Source organism: Notothenia coriiceps, unplaced genomic scaffold (genome assembly GCF_000735185.1).
Source record: "Notothenia coriiceps isolate Sejong01 unplaced genomic scaffold, NC01 NC01_scaffold00014288, whole genome shotgun sequence".
Taxonomy (NCBI): domain Eukaryota; kingdom Metazoa; phylum Chordata; class Actinopteri; order Perciformes; family Nototheniidae; genus Notothenia; species Notothenia coriiceps.
The window spans coordinates 79,759-101,093 of NW_011346989.1; the positions used below are offsets into that span (position 1 = coordinate 79,759).

At 40.3% G+C, this 21,335-nt stretch overlaps 1 protein-coding gene across 1 annotated transcript in view; it reads left to right on the forward strand.

Moving 5' to 3' along the window:
• bcar3 (BCAR3 adaptor protein, NSP family member) overlaps positions 1-21,335 on the forward strand; it is a 48,143-nt gene that overhangs the window by 4,393 nt on the left and 22,415 nt on the right. Inside the window, exons 2-4 of the mRNA XM_010774578.1 lie at positions 9,722-9,908; positions 10,174-10,389; positions 16,896-16,938. Coding sequence (XP_010772880.1) covers positions 9,730-9,908; positions 10,174-10,389; positions 16,896-16,938 — 438 coding nt within the window. The 5' untranslated portion in view covers positions 9,722-9,729. The remainder of the gene's footprint in view (positions 1-9,721; positions 9,909-10,173; positions 10,390-16,895; positions 16,939-21,335) is intronic.

The window sequence follows — 21,335 nt, forward strand, 5'->3', positions numbered from 1 at the left end:
CATGGCCTCAATATATTGCCCACGAGTGTTATATCCCAATGGGAAGAATGTCCGTGCCGGCAATAGGGGGCTTACCAATGTCCTTATGCTCTTCTCAGTTTAAACTGAAAAATAATAATTGAGGACAAAAGNTGGGGTCTGGGTGCCGTGTTGGCGGGACGTTGCGCGGCTCGCTGCTGGAGCGGACAGTGTGAGCTGGGTTAATCTCCTTCTTGCTGCCTGGGATCTGCGAGACAGCGAGACATCGCAAATGGACGCGGGAAGGGGGGGGTGGGGGTGCTGAGGGGGCTGCAGCACCCCCATCTGCGAGGCTGCACTAGCTGGAATAAGCAGTGTTGAAGGACAGAGTAGATTGAGAGAGGAGAGGCTAAAGGAGAAAGTAAGATGTTCACACATTCCCTGCATGTGGAAACAACTTCTTAAGCACTTAGCATGAATAATTTATTAATACGATTAATCAACCAAGTATTTATGTGCGTAAGTGCTATGTGTTTTCACTCAGTGAGAGACATCCTTTCTCCTCTACAGGGGAGGGTGTGTGTCTGGCAGATGGCCAGGGCCACACACGCAAATACACATTACCACAGGCTGACCATCCCTGAGGGTCTTATAATAGGTCCTCCTCCTGTAGGCCTTCTGCCCCTCAGAGGAATCCACTCTCTGACCCAGCATGCCTTCGAAGGGCTTCACAGTGTGTTTGTGTGTGTGAGTGTGTGTGTGTATTCTTTACTTGTCACGCTGAAATGTCTAGAGTTGGCCAGCTGTTCCCCTACTTAAAACTCTATTTGCATTTGTATTGATATTCATTATCACAAGCTGTAGACTCAATCACCCCCTGCTAAAGGTTTACTTTCCCTTATAATCAATGTTTCTGTACTTGCTAGGGTCAGAAGCTTATAAATATCTTATTTAATATGTTATGTCCCCTTGTGGATTTTATTTACAAAAAAGAGCAGTATATACAACATCGAGGTTGCTTTTGCCAACCCAGCTTTCCCTTATTTACTTTTTGTCAATTATTGCCAAAGCTTGCCTTTGCACAAACTTTGTAAGAAACAATGTATTTGTCGGGTTAAGACTTGTTTTTGTCGAGGACAGCACTAACATATAACATTCATCAACTGAGGTAATATTTAATTTAAATTCAAAGATTAAATAAATTAACAGCGTATCCTCTGCCTTCGAAATCAAATACTTTTTAACCTTGTTGATCGTTTTGGTTCAAAACAATACCTCTTCATCTGAGCTGACTGCATCAAACTACACGGACAGTTTCCCTTCATCCTACTTTCTCTGATCAAAGTCAGGTTGTCCAAAGTAAGACACAATAAAAAAGAAACAACAGCGAAGTTGTTTGGGCCAGATTCTTATGTCTGATGAGATTAGAAATAGGGAAGGCATGTGGAGTTTCGTACCATCCAGTGTACCAACATGTCTGTCAGCTGAAGGTATTTTAGCTTGTACTGTGTGATTAAGTGCAGCATGCTGAGTGATTCAGAGCAGATTTTAGCTGCTGTCCAGTCATCATCACACGGCAGGGGAATTTATCAGGAACCTGTCCAGTGCTTTTTCCCATCCCTTATGACTTATCTATCTTGGGCATCTCTGTGTACAGTAAATATATCCAACCGTCTGACATATTCCCCATTAGCAATACATGTTGTGTGCTTTTACTTTTTGAAAAGGCTGGAGTAAAAGCTATGTTTTAGTGCCTTGCTGCAATATAAATAATTTAAAGCATTCCCTTACGGTATGACATATAGAGGTTCTCAATAAATAAAAAAGCAGAAGGTCAGACCTCTGTTCTCTTCACACGTCCTCCAGTAGGAAGCTGCTGTCTGGTGAAACTGTTTTTGGCTTTGAGGCCTTTGAAATCTATGAAACTACTACCGGACGGTGTGTGGTACTTTTGTTTACTCCAAAATGGTATTCAAGTTGGTTGTTATTGCACGGAATGTCAAATGTATTGTTAAAGGTCATGCTGCTCTCCTAAGGAATTCAAGCTAAACCATATATAGTTTGTGCTTTGTATTCCTGCCAAAATAAATTTCATTTGGGCAGTGTTATCCTCTTCAAAAAAAGCCAGCTTACCAACACTAGCAGCGCTGATCGATTTCCGGCAGCCCGCCCCAGGCGTAATATGCAGCCGCCGTACGGATAGAGTTAAACCCCGCCTTACTCCGCGTCCCTCCCCATTTGTAAAATAGCCGGACCCCCGGGGGGTCTCGGGGGGGTCCCCGCGCCGCGGGAAAACACCGAGCCCCGCCCCTCCGCGACCCCCCCGATTTTAGGTGCCGATTAAACCGCTACGCCCCATAAGGACGCGCTTCCGTCTCCGACCACCAGGTGGGGCAGTCGGGGTGTCCGGCAATTCGATACGGGAGCCCACTTGCCGCATATTACACAGTAACGCGAGTATTCACTTACCCGTGTACTTGTACTGCGTGGGGGGGGGGTCCACAACTGAATATGAGTGCCCACTTACCACATATTAAGGTGAATGGGGGGCGGGGGGGTGTCAGTCAACCCGATATGCTATCCCACTTACCAAATATTTGTAGTGTTGTACTTATACTTATGGGGGGGGGGTGGGGGGTGTCAGTCAACCCAATATGCTATCCCACTTACCAAATATTTGTAGTGTTGTACTTATACTTATGGGGGGGGGTGGGGGGGTGTCCGTAAATCCAATATGCTATCCCACTTACCAAATATTTGTAGTGTTGTCCTTATACTTATGGGGGGTGTCAGTCAGCCCAATATGCTATCCGTCCCCGACGCTCATGAACTTTGTTGGTAAGGCGAAGCATAACTCGACATCTACAATAAATTAAGTAGCAGACGGGCAAACTACCACCTTTCCGTCCCTTTACAGGGCCCTCTATATGACTCTTAGAAATTTCGCGTAAAAAAGACGCTAGTGGTCGGCAAGTTGTAAGGTGTCGCGATGCTCCGACCCTGTGTAAAACAAGGTAATGAGCAGACTAGACATCTGACAATAAATTACTAGGCAAACATGTAAAACTGCCACCTTTCTGAATGGACAGACGGTGCTTTAGCCTCTGGGCCAAAACTCTCCTGAGTCTTTTTTTTCGAGAATCCCTTATTCAGTAATATCTCATCTCATTGCCCTGTAAAGTGACAGAACAAGTGGTAATTTTACTTGTTTGATCTGTAGTTTATGTAGTGTTAAGTTCTGCTTCGATTAACTTCATGAGGCCCTGTGACCGCCACCCTTTACAAACGCTTTTTGCCACAACACAGACACCGACACTTCAGTAACAGTGTACAAGAAAGAGATATTTTGTCGCGTCTGGCCCTAAAACCCTCCTTTCAATCTCCTCTTCAGGCTTTTTTTGCCTGGTACCGACACTTAGAGTACCAGTGTACCAGGAAGAGATATTTTTCACGACTAAAACCCTTCCCTTTCAATCTCCTTCTACGTTTAATCCACTTGTGAACGGGTTTAACGCTTTCTGGTGTGCCGAAATTCGGGTTGTAAATTTTCAGTTGGGGTTTCACTTACTTATTCCTCCTTTTCTAATTAAATCAACAACCGACCACCCCTCCGAGTTACACTCTCGCCTCGTCACGGCGTCCGGCAGGACATTGCGCCTCTTCCCTCGGCCGACCTGGCAGTGTACACTCGGTGTGTCTCGGAGGGGACGTCGGGCTGCGTTTTACTACCTGGGCAGAAGTTTCCGCCGAGTATAACCGGTGAACCCCTCCGACTCCGTTCGTGTCGGTTGGCACGGTTACCAAAGGTGTGATCTGGACCTTGTCGCCTTCCATAACATGAATTTGAAAAATACGTACTTTTGTACATACGTGCACAAGCTTCTGGGTAAACGAAAGCCCCCTCGGGATAAAAAGTCACGTGTAGGACGAGTCCCACAGGCGCCAGAATTTTCTATAAAATCATTAAATATATATTAATATAATATATAAGTTCATCGTTTTTATTTCCGATAATTTTTCTCAGAGACGTGCCTCCTTTCGGGCGCTCCTCGACGTCTCAGGGGTTCCTTTCCGTGTACAAGTGGTCTCTCCAACTCAAGTACACCTTTCCTCTGAAGTCATCAGACGACGGTGGCAAATAACACGTTAGAATGTTTCAGTTATATCATTCACTCCATTTCACCAACGGTTACCCTGGCAATCTGAGCTTCAAGCTACTCCAGAATTTTGCATACTTTCCAGGAATTTTTTCCAGTTTTCACAAGGTTAACTGAAGTCGCTAAGGACGGTTATGGGACGACGGATTTATCAGGTGTGCGTGGCCACCGTGTCGGTGTCGCACCTCTGTATAGTTTATCCGTGGAGGCATTGGTATCGTTGCATTTTCATTTTTTTACGTGCCCGCCATCTTGTAAAGTTTATCACGTGGAGGTATTGGTATCGTTGCTTCTCATTTTTTACGTGCGCGACGGTGCACGTCTACCGGTTGTGGGGTCTTTTATACTTTGTTTATAAGGTCTTTGAAATTACTTGTCATAATAACCTTAACATAAATAAGGTTACATAAGAAGATAAATAACTAAATAAGAACCTAAATAGGTAAAGTAAGAAATTAATTAAGCTTGAAGGTATAAAAACATATTTATAATAAATAAATCGGTAAAAAATAACTATTACCTCAGGGTATAAAAGCTTAGGTATACTACTCAAGATGGTTATAAGTTCATTATTGTTATTTAACGGTGTGAAGTTCCAGACCTTTCCTCCTCCTACTGCTCCTCTCCTCCTTCCACTGTTCGTGCTCCTCCTCCCTCTCCCTTCCTCGACTTACTCTCTCCTCCTCCTCTCCTCTTAGTCTTCTTCTCGTGGGGGTGGAGTCAGGACTGCATTACAAAAGAGAAAACTAGGTTCTGTCTTCTCGCTGTCCTACCTCTCCTCCTCCTCCCAATGTTCGTTCTCCTCCTCTCCTCCCTGCGTATCTCCTTCTATCACGACTAGTCCATCGCCTCTCTCTTATCTTAGTCTTCTCTCGTGGGGAGTCAGACTGTATTTCTATACCACATCAAATGAGTACACATAGGTCACATATCTTGCTATGTCAAAAGGAAATACTCGGTTGTCCTCCTCCCTTCCTCCTCCTCCTCCCACTGTCGTTCTCCTCCTCCCACATGTTCGTTCTCCTCCTCCTCCCACTGTTCGTCCTCCTCCTCCCTCCTCCTCTTCCTTGTCTAAGTTTTGGTTCTTTTCTTCGTGGTTCCCACTGGTCTCGGCCGATAACGTCAGTATTCCATCACTTTTACAGTGTTAAGTTTTTTTATATCATTTTATATCGTAATTTCTAAAAACTAATAAACTCTATTTTTGCCAATTTATCGTGTTATACTGTTTACATAACTTAGGGTTGCTCTGTTCAAGTAATTATTAACGAAAATTAAACACACGGTTGTCTTTTCCACGTCCCCACTACAACAGGGGGGGAGTTTCGTTCAGGGGTATTTGAGAGGTTGGGATATGTCCGCATCAGCTTCCAAAAATTGTAAGTTTCTGTTAGACATGTTTAATTTACCTACACGTCTGTCTGTGTTTGTGTTGTGTGTGTGTGTGGTGTTGTGTGTGTGTGTGTGTGTGTGTGTGTGTGTGTGTGTTGTGTGTACGTCTGTCTTATATAAATATTTTACTCGAATTTATACACAATTTTTATATACAAATTATAAGAACAACAATTTTATGTACCAAATTTTCAAGAACAACAACAACAATTTTATGTTCAAAATTTTACAAGAACAACATTTTAGTACAATATTTTCAAGACAACAACAACAATTTTATGTACAAAATTTACAAGACAACAACATTTATTTTACACAATGTACTAAGTTTATTCATAAGGGCCACAGTAAAGAAATCTCAATACGATTCAGTACAACATACACAACCAATCGAGACACGAGAATCGAGGACTATGTTATAATATATATATATATATATATATACAGTTTCAACATTTATACGTCACCTCAAAGTATGAATTTATACTAAATATTCAGCAAGCATTTCATAATAAGTGTGGTAAGATACAAGATATAAATTGTTATATGGGGTTTTTATTGGGAAAATTTCATCCTCAAGGTTAGGTTGGAAGCCCAGACTGTCTGAAGTAAGCCGAATCTACACAAAGCTTGAGTGCTAGAAGGCGTAGATCCCCATTATCAATAGAGTGACGCGGTGTTGCGATGAATATTTATCTTCTAATATTCAGTGTATATTTCGTAAGAGTCATCTCATTTGCCTTGTTAAGGGACCGAAAAGTGGTAGTTTTATTGTTTGATGTTTTGTTTAGTGTAGATTTCTAGGTTCTGCTTCGCTTAATCTTATGAGAACCTGGCGGATCGGACGCCCCTTTAACCACACGGGATAGTGGGTATTCTCACTCTCACTTTTTGTCGAATTTGTCTTCCGGCATTGCAATGTGTAATACTCATCGTCTCCCCATGTCATCGCATATGGTAGTGATGTTTATAAACCATTCCGCCCTATCGTATAGCCCACCTGGCTGTATAACTCATTCACCCAAACGTATACCAGAGGACCACCTGTGGTTACTGAATAGTACTTGATCGAAACTGTATAACTCATTCACCCGAACGTATACCAGGACCACCCTGTGAGTTACTGAATTGTACTTGAATCGAAACTGTATAACTCATTCACCCGAATGTATCCCGGAACACCTGTGAGTTACTGAATTTGTACTTGTTCGAACTGGAAATCATACCCGAACGAATCAGGACAGAGAAAATGTCACAAACTGATACACACGACGTATACCAGGACCACTTGAGAGTTACTGTGTACTTGTTCGAAACTGGATAACTCATTCACCCGAAACGTATACCAGGACCACCTGTGAGTTACTGAATTGTACTTGATCGAAACTGTATAACTCATTCACACCGAACGTATACCAGGGAATCACCTGTTGAGTTACTTGAATTGTACTTGATCGAAACTGTATAACTCATTCACCCGAATGTATACCAGGACCACCTGTGAGTTACTGAATTGTACTTGGATCGAAACTGGTATAACTCATTACCCGAACGTATACCAGGATCACCTGTGAGTTACTCAATAGTACTTGATCGAAAAACTGTATACTCATTCACCCGAACGTATACCAGGACCACCTGTGAGTTACTGAATTGTACTTGTTCGAAACTGTATAACTCATTCACCCGAACGTATACCAGGATCACCTGTGAGTTACTCATTAGTACTTGATCGAAACTGTATAACTCATTCACCCGAACGTATACCAGGACCACCTGTGAGTTACTGAATTGTACTTGATCGAAACCTGTATAACTCATTCACCCGAACGTATACAGGATCACCTGTGAGTTACTCAATAGTACTTGATCGAAACTGGTATAACTCATTCACCCGAACGTATACCAGGACCCCTGTGAGTTACTGAATTTGTTCTTTTGATTCGAACTGTATAACTCAATCACCGAACAGTATACCAGGATCACCTGTGAGTTACCAATAGTACTAGATCGAAACCGTATAACTCATTCACCCGAACGTATACCAGGACCACCTGGTGAGTTACTGAATTGTACTTGATCGAAACTGTATACTCATTCACCCGAACGTATACCAGGATTACCCTGTGAGTTACTCAATTAGTACTTGATCGAAACCTGTATAACTCATTCACCCGAACGTATACCCAGGTCACCTGTGAGTTACTCAATAGTACTTGATCGAAACTGTATAACCTCATTCACCGAACGTATACCAGAAACACTGTGAGTTACTGAATTGTACTTTGTTCGAAACTGTATAACTCATTCACCACGAACGTATACCAGGACCACCTGTGAGTTACTGAATTGTAACTTGATCGAACTTGTATACTCATTCACCGACGTATACCAGGATCACCTGTGAGTTACTCATTAGTACTTGATCGTAAACTGTATAACTCATTTCACCCGAACCGTAATACCAGGACCACCTGTGAGTTACTGAATTGTACTTGTCGAAACTGTATATAACTCAATCACCCGAACGTATACCGGATCACCTGTGAGTTACTCATTAGTACTTGATCGAAACTGTATAACTATTCACCCGAACGTATACCAGGATCACCTCTGAGTTACTCAATAGTACTTGATCGAAACTGTATACTCATTCACCCGAACGTATACCAGGATCACCTTGTGAGTTACTCAATAGTACCTTGATCGAAACTGTATAACTCATTCACCCGAACGTATACCAGGACCACCTGTGAGTTACTGTGAATTGTACTTTGATCGAAACTGTATAACCTCATTCACCCCGAACGTATACCAGGGACCACCTGTGAGTTACTGAATTGTACTTGTCGAACTGTATAACTCATTCACCTGAAACGTATACCAGGATCACCTGTGAGAGTTCACTCAATAGTACTTGATCGAAACTGTATAACTCATTCACCCGAACGTATACCAGGACCACCTGTTAGTTACTGAATTGTACTTGATCGAAACTGTATACTCTTTCACCGAACGTATAACCAGGACCACCTGTGAGTTACTGAATTGTACTTGATCGAAACTGTATAACTCATTCACGAAACGTATACCAGGACCACCTTGTGAGGTTACTGAATTGTACTTGATCGAACTGTATACTCATTCACCCGAACGTATACCAGGATCACCTGTGAGTTACTCAATAGTACTTGATCGAAACTGTATAACTCATTCACCCGACCGTATACCAGGACCACTTGTGAGTTACTAATTGTACTTGATCGAAACTGTAAAACCTATTCACCCGAACGTATACCAGGATCACCTGTGAGTTACTTAATAGTACTTGATCGAACTGATAACTGTATAAACCTATTCCTATCGTATAACCCAACTGACTGTGGGGGGTGGGGCGGGTATTCATTATCATGTTGTGATGTTTATTAAACTCATTCACCCTATCGTATAACCCGGACTGACCTGTGGGGAGTGGGGTGGTATTTCATATTCACGTTGGATGTTTATANGGTACTTTTGTTTACTCCAAAATGGTATTCAAGTTGGTTGTTATTGCACGGAATGTCAAATGTATTGTTAAAGGTCATGCTGCTCTCCTAAGGAATTCAAGCTAAACCATATATAGTTTGTGCTTTGTATTCCTGCCAAAATAAATTTCATTTGGGCAGTGTTATCCTCTTCAAAAAAAGCCAGCTTACCAATGTCCTTATGCTCTTCTCAGTTTAAACTGAAAAATAATAATTGAGGACAAAAGTAACGGGCAATGTCTCCTAATGTTCAAAACTGTTCTCATGTCTTTTGGATCAACTTTAACCTTAAATTATGCGATATATACAGTATATTGTCAGTTTTTTTTTTTTGATTGTTCGCATGCGTACATTGAGGTAGAATAACATTACCTAGCTAACACTGCTGGTATGAGGATATGTAATCAGAAGCTTTAACCCCTCAAGGCAAACGTCAGTGAGTGTCATGTATGCATGATGATGTGAAAGGGTATGTGAGAAATTTGATTGTGTTAATATAGTATTTCATCTTTGCGTGTCTTTTGTGTTTTCAGATCATATGTCTTACAGAAATGTATTAACCAAACTGATAACAGCTTAATGACATCCCCTGCATTTCCCTTGTCATTATATTATTTATAACACACCCTGTAAGGTAAACTCACTCTGAAGAAGTCCTCTGACTTTGCGTGTGTGTTTCTTTCCCAGAGTTGAGGATGATGGCAGAGGGGCGTTTTGCCAGTCTGCCCAGGTCCCTCCATGCACACCACGTCGTGGGAGGAGGCACTGTACACCATGGAGTTCCCTCAAACTCCCTTGGCAGCACCACCTGCTCCTCCAGGGGGCTCCAGTCCTCCCTCGCCTCCTCCATGGACCTCCTCAGCTCCAAACCGGGGTGAGTTGGGTGACTGAAAACAGCTCTTCAAAGAAGCCTGGCAGAGCTCAGGGTCTGAAATGAAATGAGTTTTAAAAACCCATAGGCTTCTCTGTAATGCAATGCAGGTTTGTATCATAGCAATTTACCAACATTTAATTACATTTTGAGACATTAATAAGAAGGTCATCACATCAGAATCTGGCTTCTGAGAAAAAAGTCTTCACAAAAGTGTTTTTGTTTACGTGAACACTTTAATCTTATGTTTCCCTCCTCCCTCCTCCAGCTTCCCCACAGGCCATGGCAGCGGCCTCTCAGATCTGCCTGCTTCGGCCTACCAGCAAATCTCCATTCACGGGACTCTGCCTCGACGCAAGAGAGGCGGAGCAAACCTCCCCCATGGAAACTACACCTTGAACACGTCACTGCCTCCCGGACACGCCCATCAACCCCTGACCTCTCCACTGGTCCAACATATAATCGACGACTTTCATGGTTACAGGTAAACACATGTTTAAAGCACACATAACGAGGTCATACAAGCTCTTTTTTGATCAACACAATGCATTTTGAAATTTACATGTATAACGTCTTTGTGTGATTTTGTCTTGGACAGAGGATGTAATGTAGATTGGAAACCCACTGAAGCTAATATGTTATTTATAATATTAAGCTGCATAAATGTATAAAATGTGACCCTTTTTACTTTTGCTTGAGCTTTAATTTTAGACTATTAAGGGGCAAAAAAGAGACACAATCACAGGAACACTCAACCAAACATATATTTTCAAATACACCTAAAATATTTTTAACATTTTTGGAGAACAGCATCTTGTTTTCAGAGAAGTTATCACAGATTCCAGAGGTAGGTTTTTCGAGTTTGTGTGACTACTGTCACCATTGGGGAGAATTGTAAATGTTGAAAATCCAAGCTTTAGGGCTAAAGCTTATCAGTTTCATTATTAATGAATCTGAAGGTTATTATATCTATAAATCATTTAGTCACACACACACACACACACACACACACACACACACACACACACACACACACACACCATCCCTCAACATGTCCTCCCATCTTTCTATCTCTAGTGTAGAGTTACAACCGACAGTATCTGATGTAGCCAGCTTTGTGTGTGTGTGTCTGTGTGTGCGTGTGTGTAGCCCCCAGCAGTTGGGTTACCTTTGTAGGTCAGGGTGTGGCGGGACAGATCACAGATTACTGTGAGCTCTTTGTCTGCTCTCTCCATCTTCTGCCTTCGTGCTGGATACATTTCATACACTGCTGACATACAGCAGCACAATTTGTCTAGGTCAAATTCAACCCGTGCAGGTGGCCAAATAATGAACAGCATCATTATCCCACTTTGGCTCATTTTTCATGGAGTTAGGGCACATGTATGGGGTTTTGAAATCAATCAATGGTATCTCTTACCGTCAAATGATGTTCCAATTCAGCTGTAAATGAGCTCAATGAGCTGAAAGTGACAAAATGATACATCTTTTTCAGGCTGGGTTTTTATTTGGCAGGTGGGGGTTGTTCTTTATAATCAGCTAATATATAGCCTTACTTCAAACTGTCTGAAGATCAAATAGCAGCACTTGGTAATTACTGAATTACCCTACTAATGGCCTGACAACTACAAAAGAGACTTTGCTATGTCAGTGACATAAATCTCACTGTGTCCAGATTTATGTTATCTCTTTGATTGAGGTTCTTGTTTCACATACTTACAATCATCTCCTTGGCCCTACGTGAAAGGTTTTTAAAGATACATCATCATTGACATACAAATACTTGGAATAATAACCTACATAGCAACATTTCAGCTCATCTCAGGAGGTTAAAGCTCCAACAATTAAATGACATGTATAGAAAAATATTTGGCGAGCTTTTTAGATCATTTTGTAGTTCTTAAGTTTCTTTATGCAAAAAAACAAACACTTTAGCCTATGAAATAATGGAGATTTGCTGCTCTTCTCTGTTTTATATCATATTATACTCTGCATCGTTGGGTTTTGGACTAATGGACATTTTAAAACATCACCTTTGGATGTTTGGCTGATATTCACATTGATTTGCCCACCATTAATAAAAAAGATATCTGTACATTGATTAATAAAGAAAAATAATAGTTTGTAGTAATCAATAAGAAATGCTTTCCAATGGTTCTAAGTACCTTTTCTCAAATCCAAGTTTCTTCTAAATAAAAGCCATCTTGCAAATAATACAGATGATTTGTACATTGTGTTTTCTAAAAAAACAAACATGTAAATGTTAAACATAGACCCTGCTGTTGTTAAAGCAATGAGTAGCATAACTTCCCCCCAGCTCCTCTGTCGGCCCATATTGGAGTTTTCTATAAAAAGATAAGGGAGCCTAGCTCTAAAGTATGCAACCACTGGCCTGTCGGTCTTGACTTTCCATTCCTCATGCTGTCATCTGACCTTTGACCCCTGACCTGATGTTGCACCGGCTTCAGATTGGTCAGTTTGTCTCTGTGTTGACCTCAGTGAACAGCTCAGCAGACCACCAGAGAGGAAAAGGGGGAGGAAGAAGGAGAGAGAGTGGGGGGAGGAGAGGAGAGGCAGTGTGTTGACACATGCCACTTTTCATTTCAGCAACATAAATAAGCTTATTTGTTACCCTTTTTAATTCTGCTTCTGCTGAATGAGTTTGGATTGACCTCTTCTGATGATCAACAGCGTTTACACTATATTCTCTTTTGAATTGTAAAAGATGGTATTGAACTAACATTCCTACCTTGTTCATACCTGTTGATGTATTGCTCTTGTAACAGCCCTGACCAACTGAGGGACAGAACCAGCAGACTGCTTTAGTGCTGCAAATAAAAACCAGACTTTTAGCATCTTGATGTGTTGCAAAGTCGTAATACACACTGACTCTAACAGGAGTTTTCACACTTGGACAATACACTTTCAAAAGATTTCAATATGCACACTGAATTAACTAAACTGCATGTATCATGGAGAGATCACCATGCAGTTTCTATTACGGCTTTATTTCTTCCACCCATAGCTCCTATATGAAAGGTCCAAAAAACCATGACTACAAGTGACGTAATTCTGATTGTAGTCAGCTTCAATCAAAACAATAATCAAACTCAAACTCAAACTCAACTTTATTTATAAAGCCCTTTTCAAAACAGCCGGAGCTGAAACAAAGTGCTGTACACGCCATAAAAAACAAAAACAAAACAACAATAACAATAAATAACAATATAAAAACAACAAAACCAATGAAGCATATAAAAACAAACAGAAACAGAGTCTCATGCTGGGTTAAAAGCCAAGGAATAAAAATGGGTTTTTAGGCGAGTTTTAAAAATGGACAGTGAAGGGGCTTGTCTAATGGTCAATGGGAGGCCATTCCACAGTTTGGAATAAATATAAACACAGGAAAATCCATAACAAAATCCATAACATCCTCTGCATAATAAAATAACACTTATTATTTCATTATAATATAAGGTAAATAAGCTTCAACATCCCACATTCACTTCTTTCATTTACTTAATTGTAAAACATCAACTTCCAAAACAATACAGTTAGCATATAGCAGGTACAGATGTGTATAGTCTGGATTGGAATCACAAATCCATTTTCCCCTTAGTGTGTGGATCTTAATATGAAAACACACTGACCTCTGTAGGCCGCCTGCAGCCCCTGCATGTTGCTCACTCTCTCTCCTACACACACACACACACACACACACACACACACACACACACACACACACACACACACACACACACACACACACACAGTGAAGTCAGTCACTGAAGCCAGTTGTGGCCGTGCTGAGAGTTGTGTGGTGAAGCGCAAAGAACAACAGTAGCCAGAAAAAGACTGTGGCTCCTGCTGCCCTCCCTGTACTTGTATTTGTTCACTTGCATCCACTCTTTCTGCCTTTTTGACATTGTGGTCTTAGAAGCAGAAAAAAAAAGCGTCTGATGCTGTTTCAGCAAAAAAAAAAAGGCAAAGTTAGCTGTGGTCAGCTTGTTTAGTCTGGAATGCGTGGCCATCTCACTCTGACTTTACTTTGTTTCAGATTGTTAGTGCTGCAATCAGCCTTACTTAACGCTATCAGGGAAGAATATAGAAGTAAAAAACATCCGTTAAGACGCTGGGCGGAGACCTCATCCTACACCTGGCTAACAACCTGGGTTTAACAGGTTTAACACTGAATCTCCATCATCTCCAGGACTGCTGCTCTGTTTGTGAGCCTGACCTGTTGACCTCCCTCAGGGAAAACAAATCTGGATTTTCCCTCAGTTGTAGCACATTCAACTGCAGGAGGGTTCATATGGGTGTTGTCTGGAATGTGGTGATTCTCCATGCACCCACCTCTGACCATGGAGCCAGCGCACGGTTACGGTGGGCAGGTGGTTTGAGTGGTAAAGATTTGGGGACAATCAGAGGTCCAGCTAACCACTGACTCCTAAAAACCAACACATATTGCTACGGTACTTTTGTGTCAAACTGAATGTCTGATTTAAGTTTAGATTTTAGACCACAGAAACTTCCTGTCTTCTTCTTCCTTATTCTCTTCCTGCTCTTCTTCACTATATCCTTCCTCTTTTTGCAGTGGTGATTTTTAAGCAGTTTAGCTCCGAGAAGCTGTCACTGATCATAATCCAACCATTCCTTTTTTTAAAGACAATAATTATTGCTGTTTTCCGATGTCATATGTTTAGCCAAATTAAATTGGACAATATAAGGTTTTAATTCCACTGAGATTACATCATTATTATCATGAATATCCTCAGATGAGTGGCTTGGCAAAACTGTCTAACTCTTGAGAAAGAGGTGAAAAACAGAGCCTGATTTGAAAGTGAAAGATAAAACTGACTCACATAATCAATTATGATAACCCTATTTAAGATAAATCACTTAAAGGGTAATCACGATTTAAAAGTGTTTCCAACTTTCTTTTTTTTTTACAAAATACAACAATGATCATGAAATGAAATCCACATATATATAATTTCATATTATCCTATGCCTTGTCCAAATGCCTTTGCCAAATGCATATTGCCTTTCAAGTTCATAAAATAACAATAAGGCACAAACAAAAATGACATTCACTATTAACAGTTCATCAAATAACTGTAAACTGATTACATTTTGATAAATGAGATAGTCTTTACTTTCAGCTGTTATAATATATACCTACTTAGAATTTCTTTTTTTTTTTAAATGGCTTATTGTAATTTATCAGATTTTTGAAAAACAACTAAATTGTGAAATAGAGGGTGATCTGCAGCACTTTCAACTTTCTATCGCTCCAGGCACAATCAGACAACAGCTCAGCCAACAGCTGATCTGCATTCTGCTTTGGGGTAGCCTCAGTGTAGAGTTGTGTTGATACTTTGTGATGGGGGGGGGGGGTGAGGATATGTTGGATTAGGGATGTTTAGACCTGGAACAGGATCATTTGAATATACTGCATCTCCTCGTCCCTGCAAAGTGAAATTGGCTGAGGGTGATTGAGAGTCCTGAGCATTCTCATTCTATGAATAATAACTACACATTGTTGTGAATGGAGGCTTCTGTTTAGTTACATAACTTAATCCCACCTCATTATCTGGGGCGATATTAAACTGAGAGGGCTTAGAGCTAAACATATTTGGTTTGGTAAGCAATGGACTGTGCTAATATTCCCGTGGGAACAGCAATGTAGGCTTAAGGGATTTAAACTACCAACCTTGCTAACATTGTGGGGGATTTGAGCTAATTACCTCTTCACTGATCCTCTGACATAAGCCTCCTGTCGAGAGAGAGCTACATTTATACGCTCAAGTACCAATATCGAGGGAGAGAAATGGAAATAATGAGCTGTGCTTGAGTCAGATATTCTGTTAAGAACTGCTGGTCAAAACAAAATACTTAAATAATGTTTTATGTGTATTCTGACCTTTAAACTAAAATGTGTAATAACAGCCAATGAAAGTCCAACAAGATCATGTAGAAAACTGCTGTCGGATGTTTTTAAAGATGACATATTATGCTCATATTCAGATTAATAATCGTATTTTGTGCCTTTGTTGAAAAAGCTCTTTATTTTTCTCATACGCCTGTGTTGCAGCACCTCTTTTCACCCTCTGTCTGAAACCAGAGCCCAGTCTGACCTGATTTGGTTAGTTAGCTGGAGCTGTCAAGGCCCTTGGCCTATCACGTACAATTGTGTTACATAGTGATGTCACTATGTTGCGGAAGTAAATAAAGGAGTCCAATCGAGGCCTTTCCCTCAGGAGGGAATTTGGGGATTTGCAGACCATTTACATGCACTACAACCTTTCAAACAAACTCCAGGAAAGGGAACAACAAAAAGCATAATAGGGCCCCTTTAAGTTATCAAAGACAATGCAAAAGGAGAAAAATGAAAGAAATGTGTGTGCTCTTACCTCCCTGTGAATTTGTCAGTAGACTCTGAAGGATAGGCGTGTGGCTGCGATGTGTGTTATGGTGGGGGAGGAGTGAGGGAGGGGGGCCAAGAGAGGCAGGCAGTAAGTGAACATGTTTACCGCTGACTGAGAGACAGACAGCAGAAGGACAGAGAGAGTCTAAGATTGAAAGCAGTTCAGTGTGAAGTCTTGTTTCTCTGGACGTCTTTTCTTTTAGATTAAAAACAGTGAGATCTGGACAGCATTACAGGTCACTGTACAGAAGCCTTACAGTGCAGCTGTACCTTCTTTGTCTATCGTATGGCTGATATGGCATCATGTTTGGACCTGTGACACCCATTTGGATCTTTTAAAAAAACCTCCACTGAACTTAATCATCTCCAAAAACAGCTGATCAGTGTCTGATCTCCTAACGAAGCAGCTTCAGCACCAGTCAGGGTCCCACTTGGACTTAACACTACTAGTTTATTTGTAATAGGAACTCCAGAGAGGAACTGAAGCTCAACAGCGAGTAGTTTGGGTCCAGGAGCAAGATGTGTTCACTAAACAGGTCCATGTCTCTGTCTATGTTCCCCAGGGAGCCTGCTGCCGGCCTGGATGCCACGGTGGACTATGTCAAGGTAGGAACAGCAAATCTGCCTGTTTTTTTTTTTTACAGAATATCAAAAAAAGCTGCTGTTTCTGCTGCTGCTACCATTAGAACTGCAGAAAAGACGTGTATCACTATGGTTTTAATCATGCAAACACTACCACTATAAAGTCATATTTATCATTAAAAAAACAGGATTTTTGATTAAAACTTTGCTTGCGAGACATAAGGATATTGTATTCACTTTTAGTGGTGGTGCAAAGTTATATGGCATTTAAAAATATCTCTTGGTTGGTTGTACAAAAAGTGAATGCCAATGTATCGCACAGTATGTTGGACCTTTCATTCATTCATTACACACAATACAATCATTATAAGCAATATATACAATACACAGTCTAGGATACAATATGACTGATAAGGCACATGCATACAAATATTGCTTATACAAACCTATCCTACTATCAATTTGAGCTACCTTACAAATAATACAAATTATTCACAATTGTAACAATCAAAAAGAGCTTATGAAACAATGTTTTGAAAAACACGAGAGTTAAAAATGCTTAACTTTTCCATGACACTAACAATGAAAAAATGAAAAATCTTCTTTTCTTTATGTTGCTTTTTATATGGTAAACATACCAAACAAATCTTGAATTAAAGTATGTATACAGTCTGACAGTGACTTTGTTGTATAAATAACAATTTACTATAATTTCAATATACTCAATAATTACATTTCATGCATTAGATTTTATGAACACGCATTTGTGTGATCATAAAAAATGAGCCCTATTAAAGCTGTGGAATAAGTAATACTATTAAAATGTAAAGCATTCCACTCTGTTGTAAAAATTACTGCAACTCTAAACTTAATACTTCTTTCGTCAACATGTTCATTAGATACACACAGTTGAAATCATTTGGTAAAGAGTAAAACAAATTGTATTGAATCCATCCCAATCAGCGTCTATAATTTGAATAAAACAAAAAGTGAATCCAATTACCCCTACAAGGAAAACACTCCTCTAAATCATATGTCTGCCACTGCTTTGGCTGCATCACTGTTATACATCATACTCACACATACACACCACCTGAGACCCGTTTCAAAAGAGGTGATGACAGAGAGATGAGCATTCTTTTATCACCATATAATCTAGCTGACCGATGATGTGCTCTACTGTGTTTCTCTTTCTGTTCATTCATGTTATACTCATACTGCACAGCTTATGCGCAATCTAACTAAATACATGTACACAAAGGACCTGGGGCCTGGTATCAAATGTAAAGGGGCTCTATATGTTCATTTTCAGGTTTCATATTTGTATGTTGTGCTTCTACTGTGACATGTGTCCATGCTTTAATGTTCAGAAAGTTCTTTATTTGTCTCAGACTGCCTGTGCTGCAGCACCTCTTTCCACCCTCTGTCTGAAACCAGAGCCCAATCTACTCTGATTGGTCAGCTGGCCGGCTCTGTTGCGATTGGTCAACTGTAGAGATGTCCCATTCCTTTAGCCTATCACGAACATTGTATTGGAGCGCTGGCCATTAGAAGTGCAATTGTCACATAGTGATGTCACTGTGTCACTGAAGTAAACAAAGGAGTCCAATGGAGGAATGTTAGCCTTTGCCGGCCATGTACACGCACAAAAACCAATATAACAAACTACAGGGAAGGTAAATCCCAAGAAAGCATTATGGGGCCTCTTTAATACCTTTTGAATACAAACATAAGGCTTCCTACATTACTCTCACAGTATGTTTATGAAGTATACAAAGGATTAACAACATTTACGAGGCATACTGTTATTTTTCTTTGAATTAGACATTTTTAAATGTTACATTTATATTCCGAAATATAAGTTATTAAAAAGGGATTGTTAATGACATTTTGCAGAAATTCAGTATTTTGTATGCTGCTAAAACTGAACATACTTGAATGCTACAACGTACAATGTACAATCTTATATTATCTTGGAGAGTAAAGCACGGATAGTTCAAAATGTTCCTATGTACAGTATAAATCACCTTCATGGACCTGGTAATCACAAAGTGAAGCAGACTATGAGATCTTGTGTCTCTCATATGATCTTATTTTGATCTGAAAACCATATTTTTTAAAGCTATATTATACAGTAGGTCTAAAGTCTAAAGTAAATCTAAAGCAGCACTACACTGAGATAGTGCTTTCTAATTCTTCTCTCTGTAACCCTTTATATTATCCCCTCTTTTTAACCCCCTAAAACCATCCATCACTGCTTTCCATCTCTTAGCTCACACGTTTGGATGCTGACACCTCGGTCTGAAAAGCAAACTCTGGGTCCTTCCCACGAGAACATATGGGAGCTAACCACACACACACAAATACACAAACACCACTTGTGTGTATTCCTTTGGCCAAATTAGGTTTGTGTGTGTGTGTGTGTGTGTGTGTGTGTGTGTGTGTGTGTGTGTGTGTGTGTGTCGACCGCAAATGGAGCTACTGTGTCCGAGGTATTATATAATAAGTGTGAAAGTGTAGCTGTCAGCTGTGGTACTCCAGGTGTGTTTGCATTTCCACTGTGGATGGAAACATGCACAGACTGCAGCTGGCAGTGCATGTGTTGTGGAAAGGTCAAAAGTACGTAAACTGTGCAGTGAGCCTTGCCTTAATCAGTTTGATCTGGACATCGATTATGTCCAGTATAAGTGTGTAGGATATATATATATATGGATGTTCCACGGAGTCAAATCATATAAAGATATCCTTCTTGTCTGATTTTAAGACTATTCCCGGAGATGTTAAATGGCTGAATTCTACTGTTGGATGTTTTATAGTTACTCTTAGTGAGGGAAATCAGCTAACGTCTTTGAGAACAGTTCAATATGAACCATAAATACTCAAATAAAAAGAAGAGAATACAGTAGAAACAAATATAATAACTAGTGTATATTGGACAGCTATACCGATGACTTGATTCTGATTTGCATAAAGTTTAGTTTTGTATAGATAAAGTATAATCACAATGCAAGGAACTATTAATGATTGGCTTCCTGCATTGTTAAATTAACAAAATGCAAAAACACGACTGTGGCGTTTTATTTTGCAAAAGAAAAAGCAATAAACATACTGAAATGTTACTAAGTGTTTGGATATTTTAGGATAAACGCACAAGTCTCTAACACATGTATAGTAATGTGTTCCATGACCTATCACCTACTCACGTTATCACACCTACAGGCAGGAAAACATGCAGTACAGCGCGGTCCTGTAGCTACATTTGGCTGGATTACAAAACAGTCAGGTCTGTGTGAGGAATTAGGAAGAAGGATTGGTACAAAGTTCCCACAGGAGGAAAAGTCACAGAGAAAGGATTGTTCTATTCTGCCGCAGTACATTGAGCAACATCTTTATTGTGAAGAGTGCTGAAAACCTGTCCTCCATAAATACAAATATTTCTGCAAAACTTTGACCATTTCTTTACATTCATCATCAGAACTTAAGGTATTTAAGCTACTTTTTCTACTTTTTTGTTAAATCTCTACAGTAAGAAACAAACCAAACAAACCAATGATGTTCACTCATATTGCCATCACAGTTAATCATATGAACAAAGTGCTGACAAAACAGATTGTCTGAAGGTTGGAGTGTTTAAATCTTGAAAATGAATACCTAAGTTTTTCTTTTTTTTTAAAGAAAGGTGAAGGGATTTAGTGCAAAATGCACTATTTAAAAAAGAAAGTTGTTTATAAAGCCATCTGGTAAAATAGGAGGTAGTATAATGCACAATTTCCTCCACGTTCTTTGATAGCAAATTGACTGACTTTGAAAGTCTGAAAAGGTAAGAAAGAAACTCGTTCTCTAAAGGACTTTCACTCTTTTGTACTTCCTCTTCATTACCATTCTGTCTTTGAGTTGAAAACATCAAATTGAATTAACTCTACCAACATGAAAGAGCATTGAGAAACAACAATGCTCTGTCTGTCCGCGTGTGTATGTGTTCGTGCGGTCTTGCAATTGATTTCAACTCTCAAAGTGAAAGGCACTTAACAGCTTGCAGTACACACACATCCGCTCATAGTTAAGTGATCCAAACATCAGTCAAAGTGTTTACTGACTCATATTCATTCATGAAATAGTTCATCTCTGAAAGGGCTCTAAGAGGTGAGGTGGTACCCTCTAGTGGTCAGATGCAGGTGCTGCAGTGTGAGACCCTGTAACAGTAAGTGCATAAGGATTCAGTTACAGCAGTTTGACACTCATCAGGATCATCACATCAGTTAGCAACGAGCCAGTTAAAGAAACCAGACAGCTAGTCAACTGTTCAGCCTGCGGGTGCGTCTGCCTGCCAGTCAATGAGCTACACAGCCGGTCAATCTTTCAGTGTGTTAGCCTGTACACACAGTAGGCGGCCGGCCAGACAACCAGCAGCTCGCTACAGG